This window comes from Passer montanus, unplaced genomic scaffold (genome assembly GCF_014805655.1).
Source record: "Passer montanus isolate IOZ18808 unplaced genomic scaffold, ASM1480565v1 scaffold238, whole genome shotgun sequence".
NCBI classification, from domain to species: Eukaryota; Metazoa; Chordata; class Aves; order Passeriformes; family Passeridae; genus Passer; species Passer montanus.
In genome coordinates this window covers 61,175-84,336 of record NW_024367015.1, presented here as the reverse complement: position 1 = coordinate 84,336, position 23,162 = coordinate 61,175, and the positions used below count along the sequence as shown (strand labels likewise).

Here is a 23,162-nt window from a genome sequence, read left to right as displayed (position 1 = left end):
GAGCCAGTGGCTCCCAGGGGATCAGAGCTGCTCTCAGCTGCCATCCATAATTCACATGAATGGAGTGCACGAGCGTGGCTGAATGAATTCTGCATTTCCAGCAGGGTTGTTTGGGAAGGCGTGGCGGGATGTGTCAGCAAAGCGCAGAGCTACCGACACCCTCCCAGGGGGAGAGATGGGCTTGCAGAGATCCCTTCCATCCCTTATTTTATGGCACTGGGATGCATTTGATGCTGGCAGCGGGATGTGTCAGCAAAGCGCAGAGCTACCAACACCCTCCCAGGGGGAGAGATGAGCTTGCAGAGATCCCTTCCATATTTTATGGCACTGGGATGCACTTGATGCTGGCCATGAGGGAATGAGCAAATTTCAGCCCTGAACTCCCCAAACAGAGCAACCAAACCTCGAGGAGAGCGCCCTCAGCCCAGGACTGCAGCCAGGCTCATCCCATCCTGTATTCCTGCCTCCATCCCTGACTGTACCTCCTCACTCCCTCTGCCCAGGTTGAGATAAACCTCAAGCGCTACCCCACGCCCTACCCCGAGGATCTGAAGAACATGGTGAAGTCTGTGCAGAACCTGGTGAGCAAGCCCAGCCTGGGAGTGCGGCCCGAGAACGCGGCGCCGGCCGCCAGCACCGACCCCACGGGCAAGGACAAGTACGAGCACAAGTGGCCCCCCCTGACCCCCAAGGAGATCTCCGTGGAGGTACTGTCCTGCACCCTTGCTCCTCTCCAGAATTCCAGGCTCTTTTTTAGGGTTTTGGAGCCCCAGAGGGTGTTTTGGTCCGCTGGAAGCCTCAGGCCTGAGAGTTCCTTGTTGCTCCTGTAAAGTTTTATGTTTTAAAGTTTATGAAAAAGTTTATGGTTTGGAGTTTATGGTTTATCAACCCAGCTATGTTGAGCTGCTGGGTTGCATTCAGGTTTAGACTGAGCTGCTGAGTTTTGTCCAGTTTTAGACTGAGTTGCTGTTTTTCCCAATGCTGCTGAATTTTTGGGTTGAGATCCCCCAGATGGGAATTTTGCTGTGGATTTCTCCCAGCACTCTGTTTGCTTTCAAGGATGTGAGGTTGGCATGTGACACGCTGTGCACCATTTCCATCCCATTTGATCTCTTAGGGACTCCTTGGGTCTGGCTGGCCCCGTGTGCCAGGAGGTTCTGCCCTTGGGGCTGCTGCCAGGAGCAGGGACACAATTAACCCTGGCAGAGTTAATGAAGACAGCAGGAGAGCTCCTTCCAGGGCAGAGAGCAGCCCTGGATGCTGTGAGCTGCAGAATCCAGCTCTTCCTGGAGTGTTTGCCAAGCACAGGGACAAATTCTACCCCAGGATTAATCCCCAAAAGGTGAATTCCTAAATCCTGCAGTGCTGCTGGAGCTTGGTTCTCTTACCCCACCAAAGGAGGGGAATCCCTTCCCATGGGAAGAGCTCAGAGAGGTCTGCAGGAATGCCAGCATTCCTGAAAGTCTTTGCAAAGGTTTAATGCTGAAAAGAAATAAATGAGGAAAAGCATTTTCCTTCTTTTTCACTCCTTTGTTATCGGAACTTTGTGATAAACTCCTTGTCCTTGAAATGCCCCTGTCTGTGGCCACTCCTGTGGGCAGGAATTGTTCTCCCTCAGATCTCCATGTCTTTGGCACAAATATTACAATATTACACATTCAGCTGTAGCTGCTCTCTCAGTGCTGTTTTATTTGCAGTCAAACATTTTCATTCCTTAAAACAATAACCCCCCAAAGTTTTCTCCTCAAGTTGGCTTCAGAAAACTTCAGCTCTAGGCATGATTTCAATTAGGACTAAAATATTGAAGTTAAATATTTAATTTCAACTAAAATAGTTAAATCACTCATGTTTCCATCTAAATCTGAAATCTTCAATTCCATCATTATTTCTTTTTACTCATTAAATTCTCACTGTGTAAATCTGGTCCTTGAACCAGCTGGTGGCTCAGGCCACGAGTCTTGACATTCTGCTCTTGTTGCTGAATATATAGAGTTTATTTTGTATTATCTATCATTTGAACTTGAGTATTCTCAACAGCTTTCTGTGGATTTTCATTATCCCTACGTGTTTCCACCTGGAATTTGATCCACAGACATTCTGCTCTTGTTGCTGAATATATAGAGTTTATTTTGTATTATCTATCATTTGAACTTGAGTATTCTCGACAGCTTTCTGTGGATTTTCATTATCATTTCCACCTGGAATTTGATCCACGTGGCCTGGCAGAGGTTTTAGGTGTTTGGTCTCGTGGCCTCCAGAAATCAGTGGTTTGTTAAAATAATGTTAATTTTTTCAATGAAAACAGGAACATGCCAGTGAGCTGAGCCCCAGCAGGGTCCAGGGAGCTGGCAGAGCCAGGGAATGCATCCCCAGGGAGGAGGAAAGGCAGTGACACCCCAAACGTGGGGAGACACCCCTGGGGTGGATACAGGGGTCTCACAGAACCCTCAGGAGGAGCTGAGCTGCTGCAGCCAGAGCCCGGGGTGACTCCTGAGTGCCACCAAATAATGGCAGTGCAGTCCCTCCCTCCTTCTCCCCACAGCAGAGCTGGGAGCTCCCCCCGTTCCCACGTGCCAGCCGAGGTGAGATTTCAGCTCCTGAGCTGTAATGGGGGAACTTTTCCAGATCTTAGTTTCCCTGGGATGGAGTCAAGAGTGGCAGCACAACTGTTCCAGCAGCTGAAGGAAGGGAAAGGGATGATCTTGTCCTTCCCAGGCGTTAGGAGGGGTTTGCAGCTCTGATCAGGGTGGTGCAGATACATTTCCCTCTCCTTGGCTTCCTGCAGCAGGATAAAACACTCGGGAAGTGTAGGCAGAGTGTGAATGGATTTGTGAACAATATTGGCCTGATTTCAGTTGTAACCCATTAAATAAAACATAATGAAGCTCCATTTGCTTTGCAGATAATTAGCAGACAAACTCCAGCCTCGAGTTAAAGTGCACTTTGAAATTGCAGGTGTGTTGTGATGTAGCTAAAGGCTGAAGGCAGTTTCTGATCCCAGGTAATTGAATTTCAGGTGCACTGCTCACTTTTCATCCTCAGATAAGCTGGTTTCGGATCTCTTTTGGCTTTTCCTGCAATTAATTTGCACGTGTCTCTTCAGAAACTGTTTCTAAATAATGAAAGGGAGCATCTGGAATGAGGAGCTGCATGTCAAATCCACTGTACATCCTTCACCTCCATTCACAATAAGCAAACAGTGTCGTGATTAATCATCAATTAAAACAAACCTCTTCATCATTCTAATTCTTTCTGGAAGATGTGAGTTTTGGCCAAAGAGGAGTCTGGGATTATTCAGGGGGTTGTGCTGCCTTTCCACGAGAAACAATGAGGAATATCAAGATCAGCAAGTCAGGTCTTTACAGTTCCTGTTCTTGATGGGTTTGCATTGAGAATGTCCCACATTTCCTCTGCCCCATCCCCTCCCAGAGCCCTGGGCTGCTCCAGGCAGATTCCAGGAGCCTGGTCCTTCCAAACATTCTGTACTTCCAGATTATAATTTAATGTTCTTGTGTTCTCAGGCTGAATATTTGGTGATATTTCTCTTGCCAGTTGTTTCAATGGTTTGTACCAGGTATTTTCTCCTCACCAGAGTTCTCTGCCCTCTTCCTGCGTCCTTCCCCAGCTAATCCTGAGGAATAAATCCTGAGGAATAATCTCCAGGCACCTACTCAACACAATTGCATTAATCCCCTCCCTTTCTCCTTGCAATTTTCTTCCTATTGGTGACCTTTTTGTTCTTCAGCTTGTAAGAAAAAGGTCCTCTTAAAGAGGGAGGAATTAAATGGAATGTCATTTGGGGTTTTTACAGCGCATTTCACGTATTCATGGCAGCTTCACAAATGCCAGAGTGGTTCTTTCAAAAGTGCATTGGTTTTTATTGGATAGCTGGGCTGGGGGATGAAAAGAAAAGGAAAATATAAAAAAAAAAGGGAACTTCATGCACCTGAAGTTCACTATCTTGTCAAAAATAGTGAAAATAGAACTGCTGGGTCTTCCTCTCTTCCAGAAAGTGGGGACAGTTTAAGCTTAAAACTCCTGGATTTTCATGACACAATATTGGGATTCCAGGTCCAAGCTAAAGAAACCAAAGACCCCCCCAAGAGCCCCGAGCCTGACCCCGAGCTCAGCCCGAAATCAGCTGAGGAGGCCCCGGGCAGGGAGGAGAGAGCCCCAGGCTCCGAGGTACAGGCACAGCTGGGCTGCTGGGGTGCAGAGCTCTGCCCTGCAGTGCTCTGCTCCCGCACTGCCCCAGCCTGGGCACCCCCAGCTGCTCCCCCTGCACCGGGAACGGGCGCTGGGCACCTGGGCAGCACCGGGGAACCCTCTGCATGGGGCAGGGAGGGCTGTCACTCCATGTGGGAATCACCATGGAACTGCCTTAAGAATTAGCGCTGATTAAACTGAGGATGGCTCTTCTGAGAAGGTCCTGCCTCCAGTGGAACATCAGATAAAGAGGGCTTGAAACAGCTCTGGTGCAAACAGAATTAAATTCTCCAAGGATAAATCACGTGGTAAATGCTTGTACAAATCTCTGTCACTACAAAAAGTACTTAATGGCAATAAAGCTCTGAAAGTTTCCTCCTTGTAAGTGATAACAAGAAAATGTTTTGAATCTTGTAGCATTAAGCATTCTAGAAATGCAGATTTGGTTTGGGTACCCCAGTTTAAATTGTTTCTCTAATTATCACATCTCTGCCTCTGGCCTTTCCTCTCCAAATTCACTGGAGAACCTTTTCAACCTGTCAGGGTACAGAGACCCTGCTGTGTCACCCATTCCTGTCTCCCCAGGACATCACCCTCCTCATCTCTGAGCTGTCTGCAGGCATGAGAAAAGCCCCAAAATTCCCATTGGTGCCTTCATTCCCTCCTAGCCACCCTAGGGGCCTGAATGCCCTAATTTAAAATTTCTCTTTCTAAGAATGAGTCCACTTTCCTCCCCCAGTTTTACTGGGGTTATTTTCAGCACACGTCCTGTTGCAGGGCCTGTGTGAAGGTCAGGTGTGCTGAACCCTCAGGCAGAAGTTTATTAAATCCAAATAATTTTAATTTAGCCACAAACTCCTCAGAGACAAAGCCATTTTAATTAAATACAGCTCCAGGGACAGCTGAATCTCTGGAAGGACTCACCAGAAATAACTGAGCAAGGAATCCTCCCTCTGAAACACCAATTGCTTACACTCAATTAGTGTTTGTTTCTTTCTGCTGGCAGCATTTTTGGTGACCTTGACTTCCTCAGAAATGTTTACACGGCCTTGATGTATCTTGCAAGTTCCATCTGGTTTGTCCACATTTCCATAACGAGCACATCACCCTAATTTTGAGGAGGATTTGCTAGGATTAATTAGAACTTTCTGCTCACAAATTAGAACTTCCTGCACTGCCCGTGTGGTGGGCTCGGGGTGTTTGAATGATCACGAGGAGAAGGCTGTGAACTGCCTGTGTGCTGCAGACTGAAGCGTTGCTGTTCCCTGTGCTCACTCTGCCTTGTTGTGTCCCTCAGGATGCCTTTGGACATCCTGGCAGCGAGATGAGGATAGGGGAGCTCCGTCCCTCCATGCCCGAGACGCCGCTCTACCCCCCCAAACTCGTCCTGCTGGGTAAAGACAAGAAAGGTACTGATGGGTTTGCAGCCTTTGAGATGAAACCTTGTGATGGGGATGTTCCACCTCTGCTTGTAAACCGTAGCCTGTGGACATTTGTGCATGTATCAGTACAACCCAATGCAATGCAATACTGGTGTTGACTTAAAAATGTGTTTTTCTGGTGTTTCCCGAGTGCCGCCCCCTGAAAGCGTTTGCTGTGTTTTGTTTCAGAGTCGACAGATGAGTCTGAAGCAGATAAGATCCATTGTCTGAATAACAGCGTTTCCTCAGGCACTTACTCAGACTATTCCCCTTCCCAGGCTTCCTCAGGGTCCTCCAACGCGCACGTAAAAATGGGCTCCCTGCAGACCACGGCTAAAGAAGCAGTGAATAACTCTTTGTGGGGGAACAGGTGTGACATCTTTCCTGACGCAGCTTCTGCTTCCCTTTTGTCCTCTCTGGGCCCTCAGAGTGACCCTGTTAGGGCGTTGGGGTTTAAAAATCTGCATTTTTTATCCCTTGTTGGCTGCGCAGAGATGGCCACCCTCCATATTCCATAATCCCACAGCTGCTGGTTCAGCTCTGTGCCATCTCCAGGCATTAAAGCTCCTGGAGGTGAAGCTGCAGCTGCTGGTGTCCCATTATTGCTGCCCCAGCTCCCTCTGCCCTGGGCCTCCAAAAAGGTTCTTGGAAAGCCATAACCTGCACTGTAAACATGCCAGGAGCAGCCTGTCCTGTCTGTGCCTGCCCTGAATCCCCTCACGTTGTTCCCTCCACAGCTCTGCCCCGTTAAAGAGCTGGAGAGGATCAGGCAAAAACTGCCTCTGGTGTCTCTGGTTAAAAAGTGGGGGGAGCCTTCTGCTGCACTCATCCGTTATTTTTACAGCAGGAAAGTCTGTTCAGCAGGATTCCTGGGAACACGGCATGGAGCCAGCCAGGCCTTTGAGTGACTTCTTAGCTTCTCCGTGTGTGTCCTGACAGAGCCTGTGCTCCAGGGCAGAAACCTGCTGCCGCCGTTCCCGTGCCAGTGGCACGACATCCACAGAGTTCCCAACAGCCTGAGAGTAGCTCAGCTGGTGCTAAAAACACCGAGGGGGCAGGTTTGATTCCTGGACTCATGATCCTTGTGGGACCCTTCCAGCTGGGAATATTCCGTGCTGAGGATCCCCGAAGTCTCCCGGTGAGATCCCGAAGCCAGAGCGTAGACGGGAGAAGGCTGAGTTGCTTTCCAAGGACGATGAGTGCTGACGTGCTGGGACAGAGGACATTTTATCTTGTTCCCCTCTCTTGTCTTTGCAGGCTGGCCCAGTCGTTCCCACAGCCCCTGGAGACCAAGCCATTGCTGAGCCAGCGGGAAGCGGCTCCGGCCGGGAACATCCCGGCGCGCCCGGAGCGGCGCCCGCTGAGCGACGCCTTCGCCGACAGCTGGAACGACAGCTCCCACTACGACAACACGGGATTCGTGGCCGAGGAGAGCGCGGCAGAGAACGCCGGCACCAACCCCCTGCTGAGCACCAAATCCAGGAGCTCCTCCGCCCACGGGCGCCGGCCGCTGATCCGGCAGGACAGGATCGTGGGGATCCCCCTGGAGCTGGAGCAGCCCGCGCTCAGAAACACACACGACTCTGAAGTGCCTCCTCCCAACCCTTGGCAAAATTGGACCAGAACCCCCAGTCCTTTTGAAGACAGGACAGCTTTTCCTTCCAAACTGGAAAGCACCCCCAACACCAGCCCTTTGCCCGAGCGGAAAGATCACGTCAAGGAGTCTCCCGAAATGACGAGCACTTTCACTCCAGGAATTCCGTGGGAATATCACGACGCCAACGCTAACAGGAGCCTCACAAACGTCTTTTCCCACATGCACTGTCGCCCGGACCCTTCCAAAAACGTCATCTCCATCAGCAAGAGCACGGAGCGGCTCTCCCCAATGATGAGGGATTTAAAAACGAACAAGTTTAAGAAGTCGCAGAGCATCGACGAGATCGACATCGGTGCGTACAAGGTGTACAACATCCCCCTGGAAAACTATGCATCCGGGAACGACACCGTGGGCCCCCACGAGAGGGTGGACAAGCTGCTGGGCCCGGAGCACGGCGTGCTGAGCATGTCCCGCAGCCAGTCCGTGCCCATGCTGGACGACGAGCTGCTGACCTACGGCAGCGTCAAGGTGCAGCCGCAGCACAAGGCATCGGTCACCAAGAAGGTTTATCAGTTCGACCAAAGCTTCAACCCCCAGGGCGCCGTGGAGCTCCCGGCCGACAAGCGGCTCCTGCCGCCCTTCCAGCTCAACGCCGAGTACCTGCCCCAGCCGGCCAAGAGCCTGCCCCAGGAGCTGGTGAGCCCGCGGGGCTACCGCGGCTACGCGCCCGTGGAGCCCATGTTCTCCTTCTCACAGCCCTCGGTCGGCGAGGAGCCGGCGGCCGCCCCGTTCCCCGGCCCGGCCACGCGGCCCGGCTTCCTGCGCAGGGCGGATTCGCTGGCCAGCTCGGCGGAGATGTCGGTGTTCCGCAGGGTGGGCGAGCCCCAGGAGCTGCCCCCGGCGGACAGGTACGGCCGGGCCCCGTTCCGCGGCGCCCCGGAGCGCCAGGGCAGCATGGCCGTGCCCGAGGCCCAGTTCCTCAAGCGCAACGGGCGCTACGAAGACGAGCACCCTTCCTACCAGGAAGTGAAAGCCCAGACTGGGAGCTTCCCAGTTAAAAACCTCACGCAAAGGAGGCCCCTGTCGGCACGAAGCTACAGCACAGAGAGCTACGGCACGGCCCAAACGCGGCCGGTCTCAGCGAGGCCCACCATGGCAGCTCTGCTGGAAAAGATTCCGTCAGACTATAACTTGGGTAACTATGGCGACAAGCCTTCCGATAGCAGTGATATAAAGCCGAGGCCTCCCCCTGGGAAGGGAAATGAGAGCTGTGCTAAAATGCCCGCTGACTGGAGACAACAGCTACTTAGACATATAGAAGCTAGAAGGTTAGACAGGGTATGTTTGGCATTTCTCTGCAATTAATGCCTTTAGTTGTGTGTTTCGCTCTGTCAAACGATTTGCACGTGCAGTGGTGACCACCAGAATTCCCAGGGATGAAATTCCTGCCGTGGTGTCAGAGGGACCGGCCCGCCAAGGGCCCTGGGGGTGCTCAGCTGGAGTGAGGGATCCCAGAAAATCCAGAGGCTCCTCACTGATGATGCCCCTTGGGGCAGTCGCCAGGGTGGCGGCTCCGGGCTCTGGGTAAACCCGGAGGCTTCACGCTGGCGACGTTCCTTGGGGCAGTCACTGGGGTGCTGATTCTGAAACCTGGGTAAATCCAGAGGCTCTGCCCCAGTGCTGTCACTGGGGTGGTGACTCCTGCAGCTCTGCCCAAAATTAGGAAGAACCCTGAGGTTCTCCCCTGCCCATGGAAGCGCTGCTGGAGCCACCAGGTCAGTAACGACCAAGAGCTTGGAGAGGTGCTGGGCACGTCTTGGCAGTGAAAGGGAATAAAGGAAAAAGAGAATAAGTAATAAAATGTATTTTAGCTCTGGTGTCACTGTTAGTGCAGGGGGCTTAAAAGTGTCTATAACTGAGAAATATCCCTGGGTATCCACTGCCACGGTTCTGATGGGAATGTGATCATTACTCCTTTTAGCTGTAGGAAGTTATGCTGATTTGCCTTCTATCCAAAGGGTACTTTAGTGCATGATTCAGTCATTACCTATTTAATGACCTTATCCATGAATCCAATTTACTCCGTGATCTGAAGTGGTTGTGACAAATTCCTGTGGTGAAATGCATAAGGAGTCATTGCCAAATGTGTCCATATACTGCTTTGTGCTAGAGCCTCCTGAGTTTGGTGTTAATACTCTCCTTAACTTCCAGTCATTGGGATGTGATGATATTAAGTTATCCTTAAGGATCAAATGGGGAAACTTCAAAAAGGGTCTCCAAGGCTGGAGCATTTTCCTCCCTCAGCTCTTTTCCTTGTGCTGTGTAAACCCACTGGAAACTGCCTCCTCCCCAGGGAAACCAGTGCACCCCCAGCAGGGCCCTTCCTGGTGCAAATAACCCTTGCCAGGTGTCGTTGGCTCAAGGAACATCCTTACACTTGGTTTACAACGTGTATGAAGGGTGCTTTAACCCTGGAAAGCTGGCCCTGGTGGCTGTCCCTAACCCCTGCGAGGTGGTTCCTGCTGGGTGCAGAGCTGCAAGGAGCTGGGCTGGGCTGGTGGGAGCCCCGGGGAGCAGCCCCTGTCCCTGGGCCGGGCACAGCACCCGTGTCCCTGCCCTGCCCAGCTGCTCCCACGTGGGCAGCCAGGTTTTTGGGGAGCAGGACTCTCTCCTCCACGCCAGGCACAGCCCTGGCTGCACAGCCCACCCCAAATTTGGCCGTTTTTTTGCAAAAGCCAGAGGTGTAGCAGGCGAACTGCAGGTCCCACCACCCCCCTTGTGCTGTCAGCGTGGAAGTCCTCTCTGGTGCCCATTTTCTGTACGAGGAGCAATGTACTCGCTGTGTGTGACCAGTGCATGCCTGGAGGAGCTATCGGTACTCGGTACTGTTTGTTGGCTTAAACTAAAACTCTGTGAACTTAACCATGTATGTGTGAGACTTAATTCTGAGCATGTGTGTTCATATGTGTCCCGTGGTTGTTTCCTCTACTCAGAGCGCTGCTTACAAACACCACACAGTTAGCCTTGGCATGCTGCACTCTGGAGGGGTTTCAGCCATGCATGCCGGCCGAAGCATGACTTTAAACTTGCAGCCTAAATCTAAATTTGAAAACCAAATGCTTCAAGAGCTACCTCTACCGAAAGTAAGTATGGGCTAGCCAGCATTCCCGGCATTCCCGGTTAATTAATGATCCTTGCTTCCTCCTGGTTTAGCTTCTGCCTCTTCCTCCTGCTTTTAGGATGCCCACTCCACAAAGCAAGGCTGGCAGGGACGCAGCTCTGCCCCTTGGTGGCCTTGCTTTTTGGATCCCAGGGCTCCCTGGCTGTCATTCCTGCTCTCCTGCTCTCCTCACACACGCCAGCGCTGTGATTTGCTCAGTGGGGAACGTGGTTTGCTCTGGGACTGTTTGAGCCTAGAAAAATGGGTGTGGAAATTGTGGAATGGGCTCCAGGAGACAGGCATTTTAATATCTGAGCATTAATTGGGTGTGCTATAATACCTGATGGGTTTTGAACACGTTACTGCACCCAAACCCATTTTAAAATTCGAGAAACACCTAAAAAAGAGAATATTCACTGTTTATCTTATATTTATTATTACTGGTTTAATATTTACATTTATTTACTGCTTATCTTATATTTATTATCAATATATTCTGACTAGCACAGATGTACAAAACTATGTGCTACCAAGGAATATCTGAAGGGAGAGGCACACAGCCCAAGGCCATTCCTGCAGGATTCTCAGTGCCAGGGAGGGATGCTGAGACCTTTCCCTGCATCCCAAGGGACGGGCACGGCTCAGCCTCTCCCTGCCCTGGCACAGGAGCTGAGGGGACACAGCAGCAGCAGCTCTGTGGGTGATGAAAGGGCAGCAGAGCCCAGATCCCCGTGTTCCATCTGTGCTGGGAATGGCCAGGCTGGCCCCTGTGGAACAGCCCGGCCAGCAATTCCCAAAGGAGGCTTCCACGGGTTCAGAGCTCACATCCAAGGCTCTGAGGAGAGCAGGATGATGCAGCAGCAGCAGCAGGAGCTGGCCCAGAGCCGGGCCCTGCTCCTCTTGCCGACCCCACCCGTGCTCCAGCCGGCATTCCCGGCAATGCAGGGCAGGATGGCAGCACGCAGGGAGCAGTGCCAGCCTTCCCCACTGTGCCCAGCCCTCCATCCCCTGTCACCTCCATGCCACGTCCCCGCGCTGCCCTGGGTGTGTGCTGCTCTGTGGTGGGGCGGGAGGCTCGAGGGGATCCCCTGGGTGTGTGTGCTGGGCAGGGACATCCCGGTGTTGTCTTTGCTTCCCAGACCTTGTCTGTCTGCTCAGGTGCTTGTCACGAGTCCCTGGAAAAGTCCATTGGGCACCAACCCCCAGGAGTGGTGCTGGTTCCCTCCACTCGTTAGGAATGAGGTGGTTTGTGGCACTGCCAGGGTTTTAGGCTGTAGGTGAATGTGGATATTAATGATGGATGTCTGAGGAAACCCAGGAATCTGCTCTGTGATCTCTTCTGGGGTGTGGTCTGATGTGGGTTATTCTGCTTTTCTACCTCGCCAGCATTCCATTGCTCCATATCCATAGAAACTGTGATGCTGAACTGCACTGAGGGGTTGTTCTCTCTCTGTACTGTTGGGGAAGATTATTGTTGGGAAAGATCACTGCGGGGGGAAATGACTGTTGGAAAAATGCCGTGTATATTTAGTGTTGTTTAATTTTATTGCTTCACACCTTCCACAGAATTTGCATTTCCTAAAGAATCCAGGCCACAGCAGTTCAATCCTCGCCTCTTCTCCTCCCTCCTTCCCGTGGCCTGGATTCAAGAGAGTAATGAGTGAGCTCTGGCTGTCAGGAAATCAACTTTAACAATGAATTGCCTTGAAAATGTTCATGACATCAGTCTGCTCCCTGCAGAAAATGTGGGCAGTGCTGCTTTTCCTCCTTTCCCCAGATTTCATGGAGGTGGAGCTGGGCTGCAGCCTGTCCCAGCTCAGAAAACAGCCACAATTTTGGGGACAAATCCCTTTTGCTGCAGCAAATGAAATCCAGGATTTCCCTGTTTCTGGAGGAAGCTGGGAGCACTCTCTGCATTTTCCTTTGTCCCTCTGGAGTGCAAACTCCCCTCTGCAGGTCAGGCCCAGCTCTCTCCAGAGGGATCCTTTCCACTTCTGGCTGCCAGTGAAAAGTTTTTAAAGTTGGTGGTTTGGTGCAGCCCATTCCCAGAATGGGAATTCCCACCTTCCCTGCGAAGAGCAGAGAGGCTGGGCCTGGGGAGGGCACCCAGAGGGATGTGAGCAGATCCCCAGGGCAGCTCTGGAGTGAATTGCCTGTTTTTTCAATTTTAATGGGGGTAAAGAAAGCTCTACAAGGAGATCCTGGGTTTTTAGCAGGGGAAATTGTTATTCATAGAAGGAAAATCACAAATTCCATTATTTTTCTGGACAATTTCTTGAATGATAAAAGAAATATAATGAAAGTTTTGTTTTAAATAATCAGGGTTGAAATTTTTTCACTTCACCTCAGAGATGTGATTTAAATCACAATTTTCTTCTATTTATTTTCAACTTCTGTTAAAAAACATTTTTAATGGAAAAATTCCCACCTTACATATTTCAAAGCAAGTTTGAATAATCCTTCATCCATCTAGAAAAGTGTATCCTGATTTTTTTTTTATTTTTAACCCAAAACTGGAGAAGAAACGCCTGCAATGGCAGAGGGGAGGAATAGATTTTTTTTTGCTCCTTTGCAGATTCCCATTAATCAATAAGCACTGAACTGTGCCAGGTGCTGTCAGTGGCAGGACAATGCTGGAATTTTGGGAAGTCTGACACCCAAAAGGTGTTAGGAAAACTCCCAATGATGATCGAGAAATAGAGGGACAGATAATGGAAGCTCAGGGTGGGGCAGGAAAAGTCCAAACCCTCTCTAAAGTCCTGAAAACAGGAATGAAACAACCGGAGGGAAAGTGACAAGGAAGAAACACGGAACAGGAGAAAAAAGGGAATTATGAGCACTGGGGAAACTTTCCCTGTGTGTTGTGACCATTCACGATGAGGCAAACATTGAATTCCAGGTTAATATTGTACAAAAAACGTCCCTGGCACAAGCCAGGAGGTTCTGGGAGCTGCACACGGAGCCAGCACAGCCCCGGCACTGCCAGCAGGGGATGTTTGCAGCAGAAAACACAAACAGCTCCTTTTCCTTGGTGGCAAATCCTTCCTAACAAAGTTCCTGCTGCTGGAACGAGCAGTGAGGAAGTCCTAACTCCAGAATTAATGCCAGGCTCTTTAAATATTGGAATTTCGCCAAAATCTGTTTCTCTGAAAGTAACGAGTCCCGTCCAATGAATTTTCTCTTCTCTCTCACCATTCATTATTCTCATTATTTCTGTCCTGAACCTCTCAAGCCCTCCTGCTTGCAGAGAGCCCCCAGTGACGCTGTGTTGGTGGAGCACTGGGCAGACTGGGCGTTGTGTGCGTTGCTGGGTTGTTGTGGCTGAGTGAGGAGGGTTTGTGCTGTGCCTAAAGGCTGCCCTGCCTTTGTGAACAGACCCCGTCGCAGCAGAGCAGCCTCCTGGACAACGGGCAGGACGAGGTGGCCGTGGGCAGCCCCTGGAACCCCTACCCGCTGGGCCGGCGGGACGTGCCCCCCGACACCGTCACCAAGAAGGTAAGGGGTGCCAGCAGGCACGGCCCAGCCCGCCCTGGGGACAGCAGGACAGCCCTGGGGACAGCAGGACAGCCCTGGGCAGCACCCGGGGCTGAAAGCAGGAATTTCTGTACTGAGGGCTGTGTTTTCATGCGTTGCTGGGTTGTTGTGGCTGAGTGAGGAGGGTTTGTGCTGTGCCTAAAGGCTGCCCTGCCTTTGTGAACAGACCCCGTCGCAGCAGAGCAGCCTCCTGGACAACGGGCAGGACGAGGTGGCCGTGGGCAGCCCCTGGAACCCCTACCCGCTGGGCCGGCGGGACGTGCCCCCCGACACCGTCACCAAGAAGGTAAGGGGTGCCAGCAGGCACGGCCCAGCCCGCCCTGGGGACAGCAGGACAGCCCTGGGGACAGCAGGACAGCCCTGGGGACAGCAGGACAGCCCTGGGCAGCACCCGGGGCTGAAAGCAGGAATTTCTGTACTGAGGGCTGTGTTTTCATGGGGAACCCCCTGAGGCATCAGGTCTTGGTGTGCTCTGGCCCTGCTGTGGGCAGTGGGCACGGAGGGCTGGGCAGGGCTGCTCCTGCCCTGCTCCTGCAGGGTCTCATCCCAGGGTTTCGCCCCTGTGATGTTCAGTCCATGAACAGCACGAGGGGTGGGATGGCTGCAGCCCAGCCTGCACAGGCACAGCCCTCGTGCTGATAAACTCCCTGGAAAAGGGTTTCATTTCTGCTGCTTCTGTGGGGGTGGATGTTGAATTCCAGCTCGGAGCTCCTGGCTGCCCCTCCCAGCCCCAGCTTTCAGGAGCTGCTCTGACCACAGAGCTGGAGACTGGAGAATGCTCACGGACCGTGTTGGAGGAGGAGCTGCAGGGATGAGCCAGGATAATCACAGGGATCACTGTCAGGAGAGCCATCCTGCCAGCCCAGAGGTCCCAGCAGTGAGTGACACCACCATGCACGCTGGCTGCGTGTGAGGGTCCGGGGAGCTCCTGCTGCTCCCAGCTTTATCCTTCCATCAGGCTGCATCCCTTCACGGGGAGATGCAGCCAGGGATCCCTGAGTGCAGGAGGGTTGCTGGGGGTGGAAAACAAAAGCCGTTTATCCCAGAGATGCCTCCAGGCACAGCAGGAGGAGGGAAGCTGATGGTGCGGGATGCAGCTGGCCCTGACGGCCGAGTCCTTTGCCCCTGATCTGCGAGGATCGGGCTGAGCAGTGCAGAGGGTGCACTCCCAGCTCCCGAGGCCGCGCTGCGGGGCCCGGGGGCTGCGGGCCGGCTGTCCTGACGCGCTGCTTGCCCACAGGCAGGTAGCCACATCCAGACGCTGATGGGCTCGCAGAGCCTGCAGCACCGCAGCCGGGAGCAGCCGCAGTACGAGGGCAGCATGAACAAGGTGACCATCCAGCAGTACCAGCCGCCCCTGCCCATCCAGATCCCGTCCTCGCAGGGCTCCCGGGCCCCCCAGCCCCAGCGCTGCCTCATCCAGACCAAGGGGCAGCGCAGCACCGACGCCTACCAGGAGCAGGTGAGGCTGGGGACACGGGGAGGGTCCGGGGGACACGGGGAGGGTCCGGGGGACACGGGGAGGGTCCGGGGGACGCGGGGAGGGTCCGGGGACACGGGGAGGGTCCGGGGGGACACGGGGCAGCTCCCGGGCACCAACAGTCCCAAAGGGGCTTCTCCAAAGTGCCCACGGGAGAGGGAACCTTGGGCAGGAGTGGGGGAGCTGAGCCAGGCAGACCAGGGGAGCTGGGACTGGGAGAGCTCTGGCTGGACTGGGAGAGCTCTGGCTGGACTGGGAGAGCTCTGGCTGGGCTGGGAGAGCTCTGGCTGGGCTGGGAGAGCTGTGGTCAGGCTGGGAGAGATCTGGTCAGGCTGGGAGAGCTCTGGCTGGACTGGGAGAGCTGTGGTCAGGCTGGGAGAGATCTGGTCAGGCTGGGAGAGCTCTGGCTGGACTGGGAGAGCTCTGGCTGGACTGGGAGAGCCCTGGTTGGACTGGGAGAGCTCTGGTTGGACTGGGAGAGCTCTGGCTGGGCTGGGAGAGCTCTGGTTGGGCTGGAGGCACTCTGGTCAGGCTGGGAGAGCCCAGGTTGGACTGGGAGAGCTCTGGCTGGGCTGGGGACAGGCTGGGTCCATCCCTTCCCCAGCAGCAGCCACCAATACCCCTTTTCTGAGCTCATTTTTATTGTACATCCCATTCCCCAGCGCTCTTTGGAACCACCCTGACTAGAAGAGGGGGCTCAGCTCTGATTCCTGTGGCAGTGCAGGCTCCCAGATCCCAGGGATCCCAGAGGATTTTATCCCTTGGCTTTGTCCCGAGGTGCTGCACGTCTGGCTCCTCCCGGGAAAATAAAATTGCACCAGACAAAGCCTCACTGATGGGTTTTTCCCAGCGTTTAAGTGAAAAACCTGGCCAGGGTGAACTTCTCTTTCACAAATCTAAAGGGTTTTTCCCTCCTTGAAAAGAGAACATTAAAATCTGTGCAAAAATCTGTGAACCACAGGGAGTATTTTGGTACCACTGCAGTGTAGGAAAACGCTGCCAGTTCTTCCAGCTTACATATTTTATTATTCCATAATATGTTTCTATTTTAGCAATATTCCAGTGGGTTTTCCCATGTTGTGGAGTGCAGGGGCTCAGCTCCTCCAGGGAAATGGGATGTGAGGGCAGGTTTCAGTGCTGACATCCCTGTTTTTCCTACCTAGTTTTGTGTGAGGATAGAGAAGAATCCTGGCCTCGGGTTTAGTATCAGTGGTGGAATAAGTGGACAAGGAAATCCATTCAAACCTTCTGATAAGGTAAGTTTGAAACTCCTCTCTCCCTGCTCCTTGTTTCAGAGGTCACAGAGTGGAGGCAGAGAAAAATGAGGGGGATGCTGGTGCCTCTCTCTTGGTGTAATTGAAAGATTTTTTTTCCCCATTCTTAGCTTTGTTCTTGGTTTTTGGGGATTTTTTTTGTAGTTTTTTTATTTTAGCAGAGTGTTGTTTGCTTGTTTTCCCAGTTAAAGAAGATGAGGGAATCAAGCATCAATCCCACAAGTGTCTGGCCCATATTCCTTGGATAAGAAAATTTTTGGGCTGTTTTCTGGAGAATTGTCTCTTTCACTTTTTAAGAGTCTCCTTAGACCCCAATTAAACTTTTAATAAATTAATTAGAGTATATTATATATATAATATATATTATATATTATATATTATAATAGAAGTTACTATACTAAAATACAGTATGATCCCTGGGGGCTGAAATTCCAGGGTTTGTAGCTGCTGTGACAAATAAAAGCAGCCTGAAAACCCCTGGATCTTTACAGACCCCGTGGCAGCAGATGTCTCCTGTACTGGGAGTTAAAACTGACACCTGGTGGTGGTCAGGGACACTCAGGGTTCATTTTGGGAATCACACATTTAAGATAAATCGATTTGCAACAGAAAGAGGCCACAAAAACTCCAGCGTGTGCTGAGTCCCAGCTGCCAGGGCTGTAGGATTGGGAAGTGGGCTCCTACCCCTGTGGATTTGTGCTTGGTGCCATGGAACTGACTGGAGTTTGTTGGAAAAAGAAATTCCTGGAGCTGATGTTCTTGGGTAATACTGAATTCACGTTGCAGGGACAGTGGGAACTTCCATAAATATTTCATATAATGAAATTGAAGCTGTGCTTCCTAGAGGAATCAAAAATTGCTCTATTGATTATGATACACATTATTGCAATAATTAACACTTGCTCCATTTTAATCACCCTCCTGACAGCCTGCCACTCTTGCCCTGTTCATGCTGGACTCTCTTTGTGATGTGGGATTTTAGTGTAAAATGACCCACAATTACTGACAAGTGCTGAAGGTCCCAGGGAGCTGTTCCACCCCAGACTGGAGTTTGGTAACAAACAGAATAAACCAGTTTGGTGTTACCCACCTCCAGGGCATGCAGAGCCCCCAGGCCCCAGCTAGGGAGGGAGCCCCCTGCTTTTTGGGATGTAGTTCTTGGAGAAAGCATCCTAACCTGTGTTACTTCTGACTTATAGGGTATCTTTGTTACTAGGGTTCAGCCTGACGGCCCTGCCTCCAGCCTGCTCCAGCCCGGAGACAAAATCCTCCAGGTAGGGATCCTGGGGAGTCCTGGAGGCACACAGGGGGTGTTTGCAGCAGGGCTGAACAGCCCGTGGTGTTTGGGGACTTCAATATTGATGTACAGCTGTTGCCCTGTTTGCCCTGGTGGCCACGGGCACCTGGTTTGAATCAAAACCCATGGGCAGAGCCCAGGGCAGGGACTGTGGGCACCTCCACCCTGTGCCCACTTCTGGGCACCCCCAAACTGACCCTGAGAGAGCAGAGGGAACGGCCCCAGGCTGGGCCAGGGCAGCTCAGGGTGGAGGAATTTTTCCCTCAAAGGGAGGTCAAACACTGTGGTTGGTTTGGGTATCAAATTTCTCCTGCTTTTCTTGCTGAGGTCTGACAGTGCCCTCCCAGTCATTCCCAGAGAACCCCAAAATCACAGAACCACAGAATTCCAGAATCCCTGAATCTCAGAATCCCAGAATGCACAGAATCCCAAAATCACTGGGTTGGCAGAGACCTCCAAGACCATCGAGTCCAGCCCAGCCCCAACACCCCAAACAAACCCTGGCCCCCAGTGCCACACCCAGGCTTTGTTAAACACCCCCAGGGATGGGGACTGCACCACCTCCCCTGCAGCCAGTCCAGAGCTTTGTCACCCTATCTGGAAAAAACTTTTCCCTAATATCCATCCCAAATTCCCCCTGGTGCAGCTGGAGGCTGTGTCAGGACCCTGACCAGGCCCAGCCATTCCCTCTCTGTCCTCCTCAGCTCCTCATTCCAGGTTCTCCAGCCAGATCCTCCCCCTGGAGCCTGTCCCTGCCTGTGCCACCATTTGGGGCTCGGGGGAGGATCCATCTCCCCCCAGCCTTGGCCCCACACTCTGCCCCATGATCTCCCTCTGGATCTGCCAGATCCCTGAGATTCCTCCCAGCCCACAGTGCAGAATTCTGGGATTAATGCCTCATTTTGGCGCAGCTCTCGGTGTGTTTGGAATCCTCCCTGCCTGGAGTCTGGATCCCTCTTTCCCAGAGGAAAGGTGTTTTATTGTGCTGAGGTTTCCAGCACGGTCAGAGCCCAGAGCAGTCCCAGTCACAGCACGATTTCAGTGGGAATGAAATCATTCCTTCCAGCCCAGCCCCGGATCCATCCCACACAGGACAAGAGAAATGTGTGCTTTGTGCTCATGAGAAACCCTCGTGTGTTCGTTACTTATTTCAGCTGTGCTTTTAATTGCCAAATAGCCCTTTTTTCCCTCAAAAACCAGCCACTAAAGCCTCTTCCCTTGTGTTCTCCCTGCTGCAGGCCAACGGACACAGCTTTGTACACCTGGAACACGAGAAGGCTGTGCTCCTACTGAAGAGTTTCCAGAACACAGTAGACTTAGTTATCCAACGTGAGCTTACTGTCTAAATATTTTTTTATAAATAGTAAATATGTCTAGCCAGATCTAATGTTCAAAAGGATTTATACATAGGAAACCAATTTTTTGCCAATTGCTGGACCAATGGCAAACAGTAGTGCCAAATGTATAATACTCTATGTTAGTACCAATCATCGGGAGAAAATATAAGAATTAACTCTATAAATATATTGTTCATGTGGCTCCGTATTAGTTTTACTTGTCAGCCTCTGGCTGTGCATTGGTGCGTTTTTTTAACCAAGTTCCTTCTTAAAAGTCAATTTCATATGATTTCAAAACACAGAAGCACATACAAATCCTTTAGGAATTCTGCTGTCCATCAGAAACACTGCCTCAAAGTTGTATATGCCTTTATAAAGATGAAATATATTAACCTGTACTTCCCATGAAATATTTCTATCATGTCGCATACGAAAGTATAGAGAAGAAAATATTTTCATAAACACCTCAAAGAAAGTATATATTAAATTAAATTTAATAATGTTCATTTATTTTCAATGCAAAGATATTCTATGCCTTATGAAAATACCTGTACATATGCCGTGTGTATAGCTGGCTCCGTAGGGATCAGGAACAATTCACTACACAGGGTGAGAGACTTCTCCAGCTGCAACTCTGGGACCTCGGGACAAGGAACCCACGTGGGAACGGGATAGCTCCCCTCCCCCTGGCATGGGTGAGCTCCCCCTGGAATGGGTGAGCTCCCTCTGGAATGGGATAACTCCTTCTGGGATGGGATAACTCCTTCTGGGATGGGTGAGCTCCCCCTGGAATGGGTGAGCTCCCCCTGGAATGGGTGAGCTCCTTCTGGAATGGGTGAGCTCCTTCTGGAATGGGATAACTCCTTCTGGAATGGGATAACTCCTTCTGGGATGGGTGAGCTCCTTCTGGAATGGGATAACTCCTTCTGGGATGGGTGAGCTCCCTCTGGAATGGGTGAGCTCCCCCTGGAATGGGTGAGCTCCTTCTGGAATGGGTGAGCTCCTTCTGGAATGGGATAGCTCCTTCTGGAATGGGTGAGCTCCTTCTGGAATGGGGTAACTCCTTCTGGAATGGGTGAGCTCCTTCTGGAATGGGATAGCTCCCTTTGGAATGGGTGAACTCCTTCTGGAATGGGTGAGCTCCTTCTGGAATGGGTGAGCTCCTTCTGGAATGGGATAGCTCCCTTTGGAATGGGTGAGCTCCTTCTGGAATGGGTGAGTTCCCTCTGGAATGGGTGAACTCATTCTGGAAGGGGGTGACTCCCTCTGAAATGGAATAGCTCCTTCTGGAATGGGATAACTCCCTCTGGAACGGGGTAACTCCCTCTGGAACGGGGTGACTCCCTCTGGAACGGGGTGACTCCCTCTGGAATGGGTGAACTCATTCTGGAAGGGGGTAACTCCTTCTGGAATGGGGTGACTCCCTCTGAAAAGGAATAACTCCTTCTGGAATGGGATAGCTCCTTCTGGAACGGGATAGCTCCTTCTGGAGTGGGATAACTCCTTCTGGAATGGGATAGCTCCCTCTGCAACGGGGTGACTCCCTCTGGAACGGGGTGACTCCCTCTGGAATGGGGTAGCTCCCTCTGGAACGGGGTGACTCCCTTCAGAACAGGTTAACTCCCTTTGCTTTGGCTCTTCCCTCGATTCCATGTGCACACACTACAGGAGAACACCGAGGACAGGCAGGTTTGGCTCACGGATGGAGGAAGGTTGTGATGGTGGCAGTAAAACTCCTTTTGTTGCTGCTAATTTAACTCGTTAATTTTTCATTTCAGACTCCCCATTGACATTGTTGTGTATTTTCCCCCCTGCTCCAGGCCCTGGCGGGCCCTGCTCGGGATATTCCCATGGGTGAGGCTGTGTGGGATCCTGGACTGGATCCTGGAAAGGGATGGGCACAACACACCCCAGGGAGCAGCAGGTGACCCCTGGGAGGAGCATTCCCAGCACAGGGCCAGTGGGACAACGCCCCATGTCCGAGTCCTGGGGCTGTTCCCAAGGGAGAATCCCAGAGCCCAGACTGTGCCCCGCTGCTGCTGCTGCAGGAGTGCCAGGGTCCAGCCTGGTTCTCCCTGACAGCAGGATGGGAAAGCACAGGGCAAGCCCTGCAGGGGTTTTCAGGGGATCCCAGTGCCCTCGAGCACAGAGGGACAGCTGGCTCTGGGATCACCTGCACCATTCCCTCCCCAAACCCCACGGCCCACGGGGATGTTCCACTTCTCCAAGAATTCCCAAACCTTCTCTCTCTGGCTGTGGGGCCTGGGCAGCTGCAGGCCCAGGGAAGCCCCCAGGACTCTCCACCCCTAATGATTTCCCCTTTTCCCAGTGCCAGCTCACAGTTCCTACCCAGGTGATGACAAACCAGGAAAGTTCTCAGCCAGTCGTTCCCAACAGCGACCATTTGACATCCTCAAATCCGGTTTCATGTTTTCCAAGGTATTTTTTAACACATCCACGTCTGCATCTGTGTTTGGTGGCAGTGCCAGCCCTGGGACGGGACAGGGGCTCCACACAGGGAGCAGGCAGGACAAGGCTGAGGCTGAATGGGGCAGCTGAGAGCAAAGCCAAGGAAATCCAGGAAAAAATCTGAGTATGAAATGTCCAGGAGGTTGGTTTGCTGTTGGTAGTGAGCACTTGGAGTGTAAAGATGGTAAAACACTTGGTTAAAGCCCTTTCCAGGGCCTGAAGGAGCTCCAGGAGAGCTGCAGAGGGACTGGGGACAAGGATGGAGGGACAGCACACAGGGAATGGCTCCCACTGCCAGAGGGCAGGGCTGGGTGGGATACTGGGAATTGGGAATTGTTCCTGGCAGGGTGGGCAGGCCCTGGAACAGAATTGCCAGAGCAGCTGGGGCTGCCCCTGGATCCCTGGCAGTGCCCAAGGCCAGGCTGGACACTGGGGCTGGAGCACCTGGGACAGTGGGAGGTGTCCCTGCCATGGCAGGGGGGCACTGGGTGGGCTCTGAGGCCCTTCCCCCCAGCCCATTTTGGGGTGCTGGGACCCCTCTGCTGTAGTTTAGCACTGATTGACCCGGTGCAATCAGAAATGCCTCTGCACAGAGCTCTGAGGGGGAATGCAGGGACAGGGAACGCAAAACCAGGGAGATGAACCCCCCCAGTGGGATCAGCTGAGGGCAGGGCTCCAGGGAGCCTGATCAGGGGCGATCAGGGAGTTTATTCCCAGGAAGTGCCCGTGGATGAGGGGTGTCCTGCTGGGACCCCCTGGGCAGGCAGAGCCTGTCCCCCAGCAGCAGGGCTGGGGACAGGTCCCAAAATGGCTCAGGGGGTGACAGCTGCGGGGTCAGCACCCACCCTGGCAGGTTTTGGACACAAATAAACACAGCAAGTCCCACCTCAGCTCCAGGAAGAATTTCTTTCCCTGGGGGGCAGAGCCCTGAGCAGCTGCCCAGTGTGGGGCTGGGGTTTCCCTCTCTGGGGACCCCCCAACCCCACCCAGGGCTGGGGTTTCCCTCTCTGGGGACACCCCTACCCCACCCGGACACGTCCCGTGTGCCCTGCTCCAGGCTGGGCTGGATGGCGTCCAGAGGTCCCTCCTGTGATTCTGTGAACTGGTGGGATGCCACAGTTAGAATTTCCAAAGGAAATGGGGGATGCTGTGCCAGCTGGAGCTCCCTGCCCGTGCCCGTCCCTCGCCATCCCTCTGGAAGTGCCCAGTTCCAGGCTGTCCCTGGCAGGCAGGGCAGGCCCATCGTGCCCACACCACTTTGGGCAGGACATGGATCCAGGGATCCACAGGGAGCTGGCCTGGCCCTGGAGCCATGGGCAGGCACAGCCGTGGTGCCACCAGGGCCAGGCCTGCAGGGCACCACCACCCAACCCCAAACAGCACCATT

At 52.7% G+C, this 23,162-nt stretch overlaps 1 protein-coding gene across 1 annotated transcript in view; it reads left to right on the top strand.

The window, feature by feature from the left end:
* Window positions 1–20,075, top strand: part of LRRC7 (leucine rich repeat containing 7) — a 91,211-nt gene extending 71,136 nt beyond the window's left edge. Inside the window, exons 16-25 of the mRNA XM_039710927.1 lie at window positions 504–707; window positions 5,504–5,615; window positions 5,817–5,997; window positions 6,885–8,562; window positions 10,218–10,367; window positions 13,760–13,879; window positions 15,159–15,380; window positions 16,562–16,654; window positions 17,872–17,946; window positions 19,208–20,075. Of these exons, the coding sequence (XP_039566861.1) occupies window positions 504–707; window positions 5,504–5,615; window positions 5,817–5,997; window positions 6,885–8,562; window positions 10,218–10,367; window positions 13,760–13,879; window positions 15,159–15,380; window positions 16,562–16,654; window positions 17,872–17,946; window positions 19,208–19,315 (2,943 nt within the window). The 3' untranslated portion in view covers window positions 19,316–20,075. The remainder of the gene's footprint in view (window positions 1–503; window positions 708–5,503; window positions 5,616–5,816; window positions 5,998–6,884; window positions 8,563–10,217; window positions 10,368–13,759; window positions 13,880–15,158; window positions 15,381–16,561; window positions 16,655–17,871; window positions 17,947–19,207) is intronic.
* The last annotated feature ends 3,087 nt before the right edge of the window (window positions 20,076–23,162 follow it).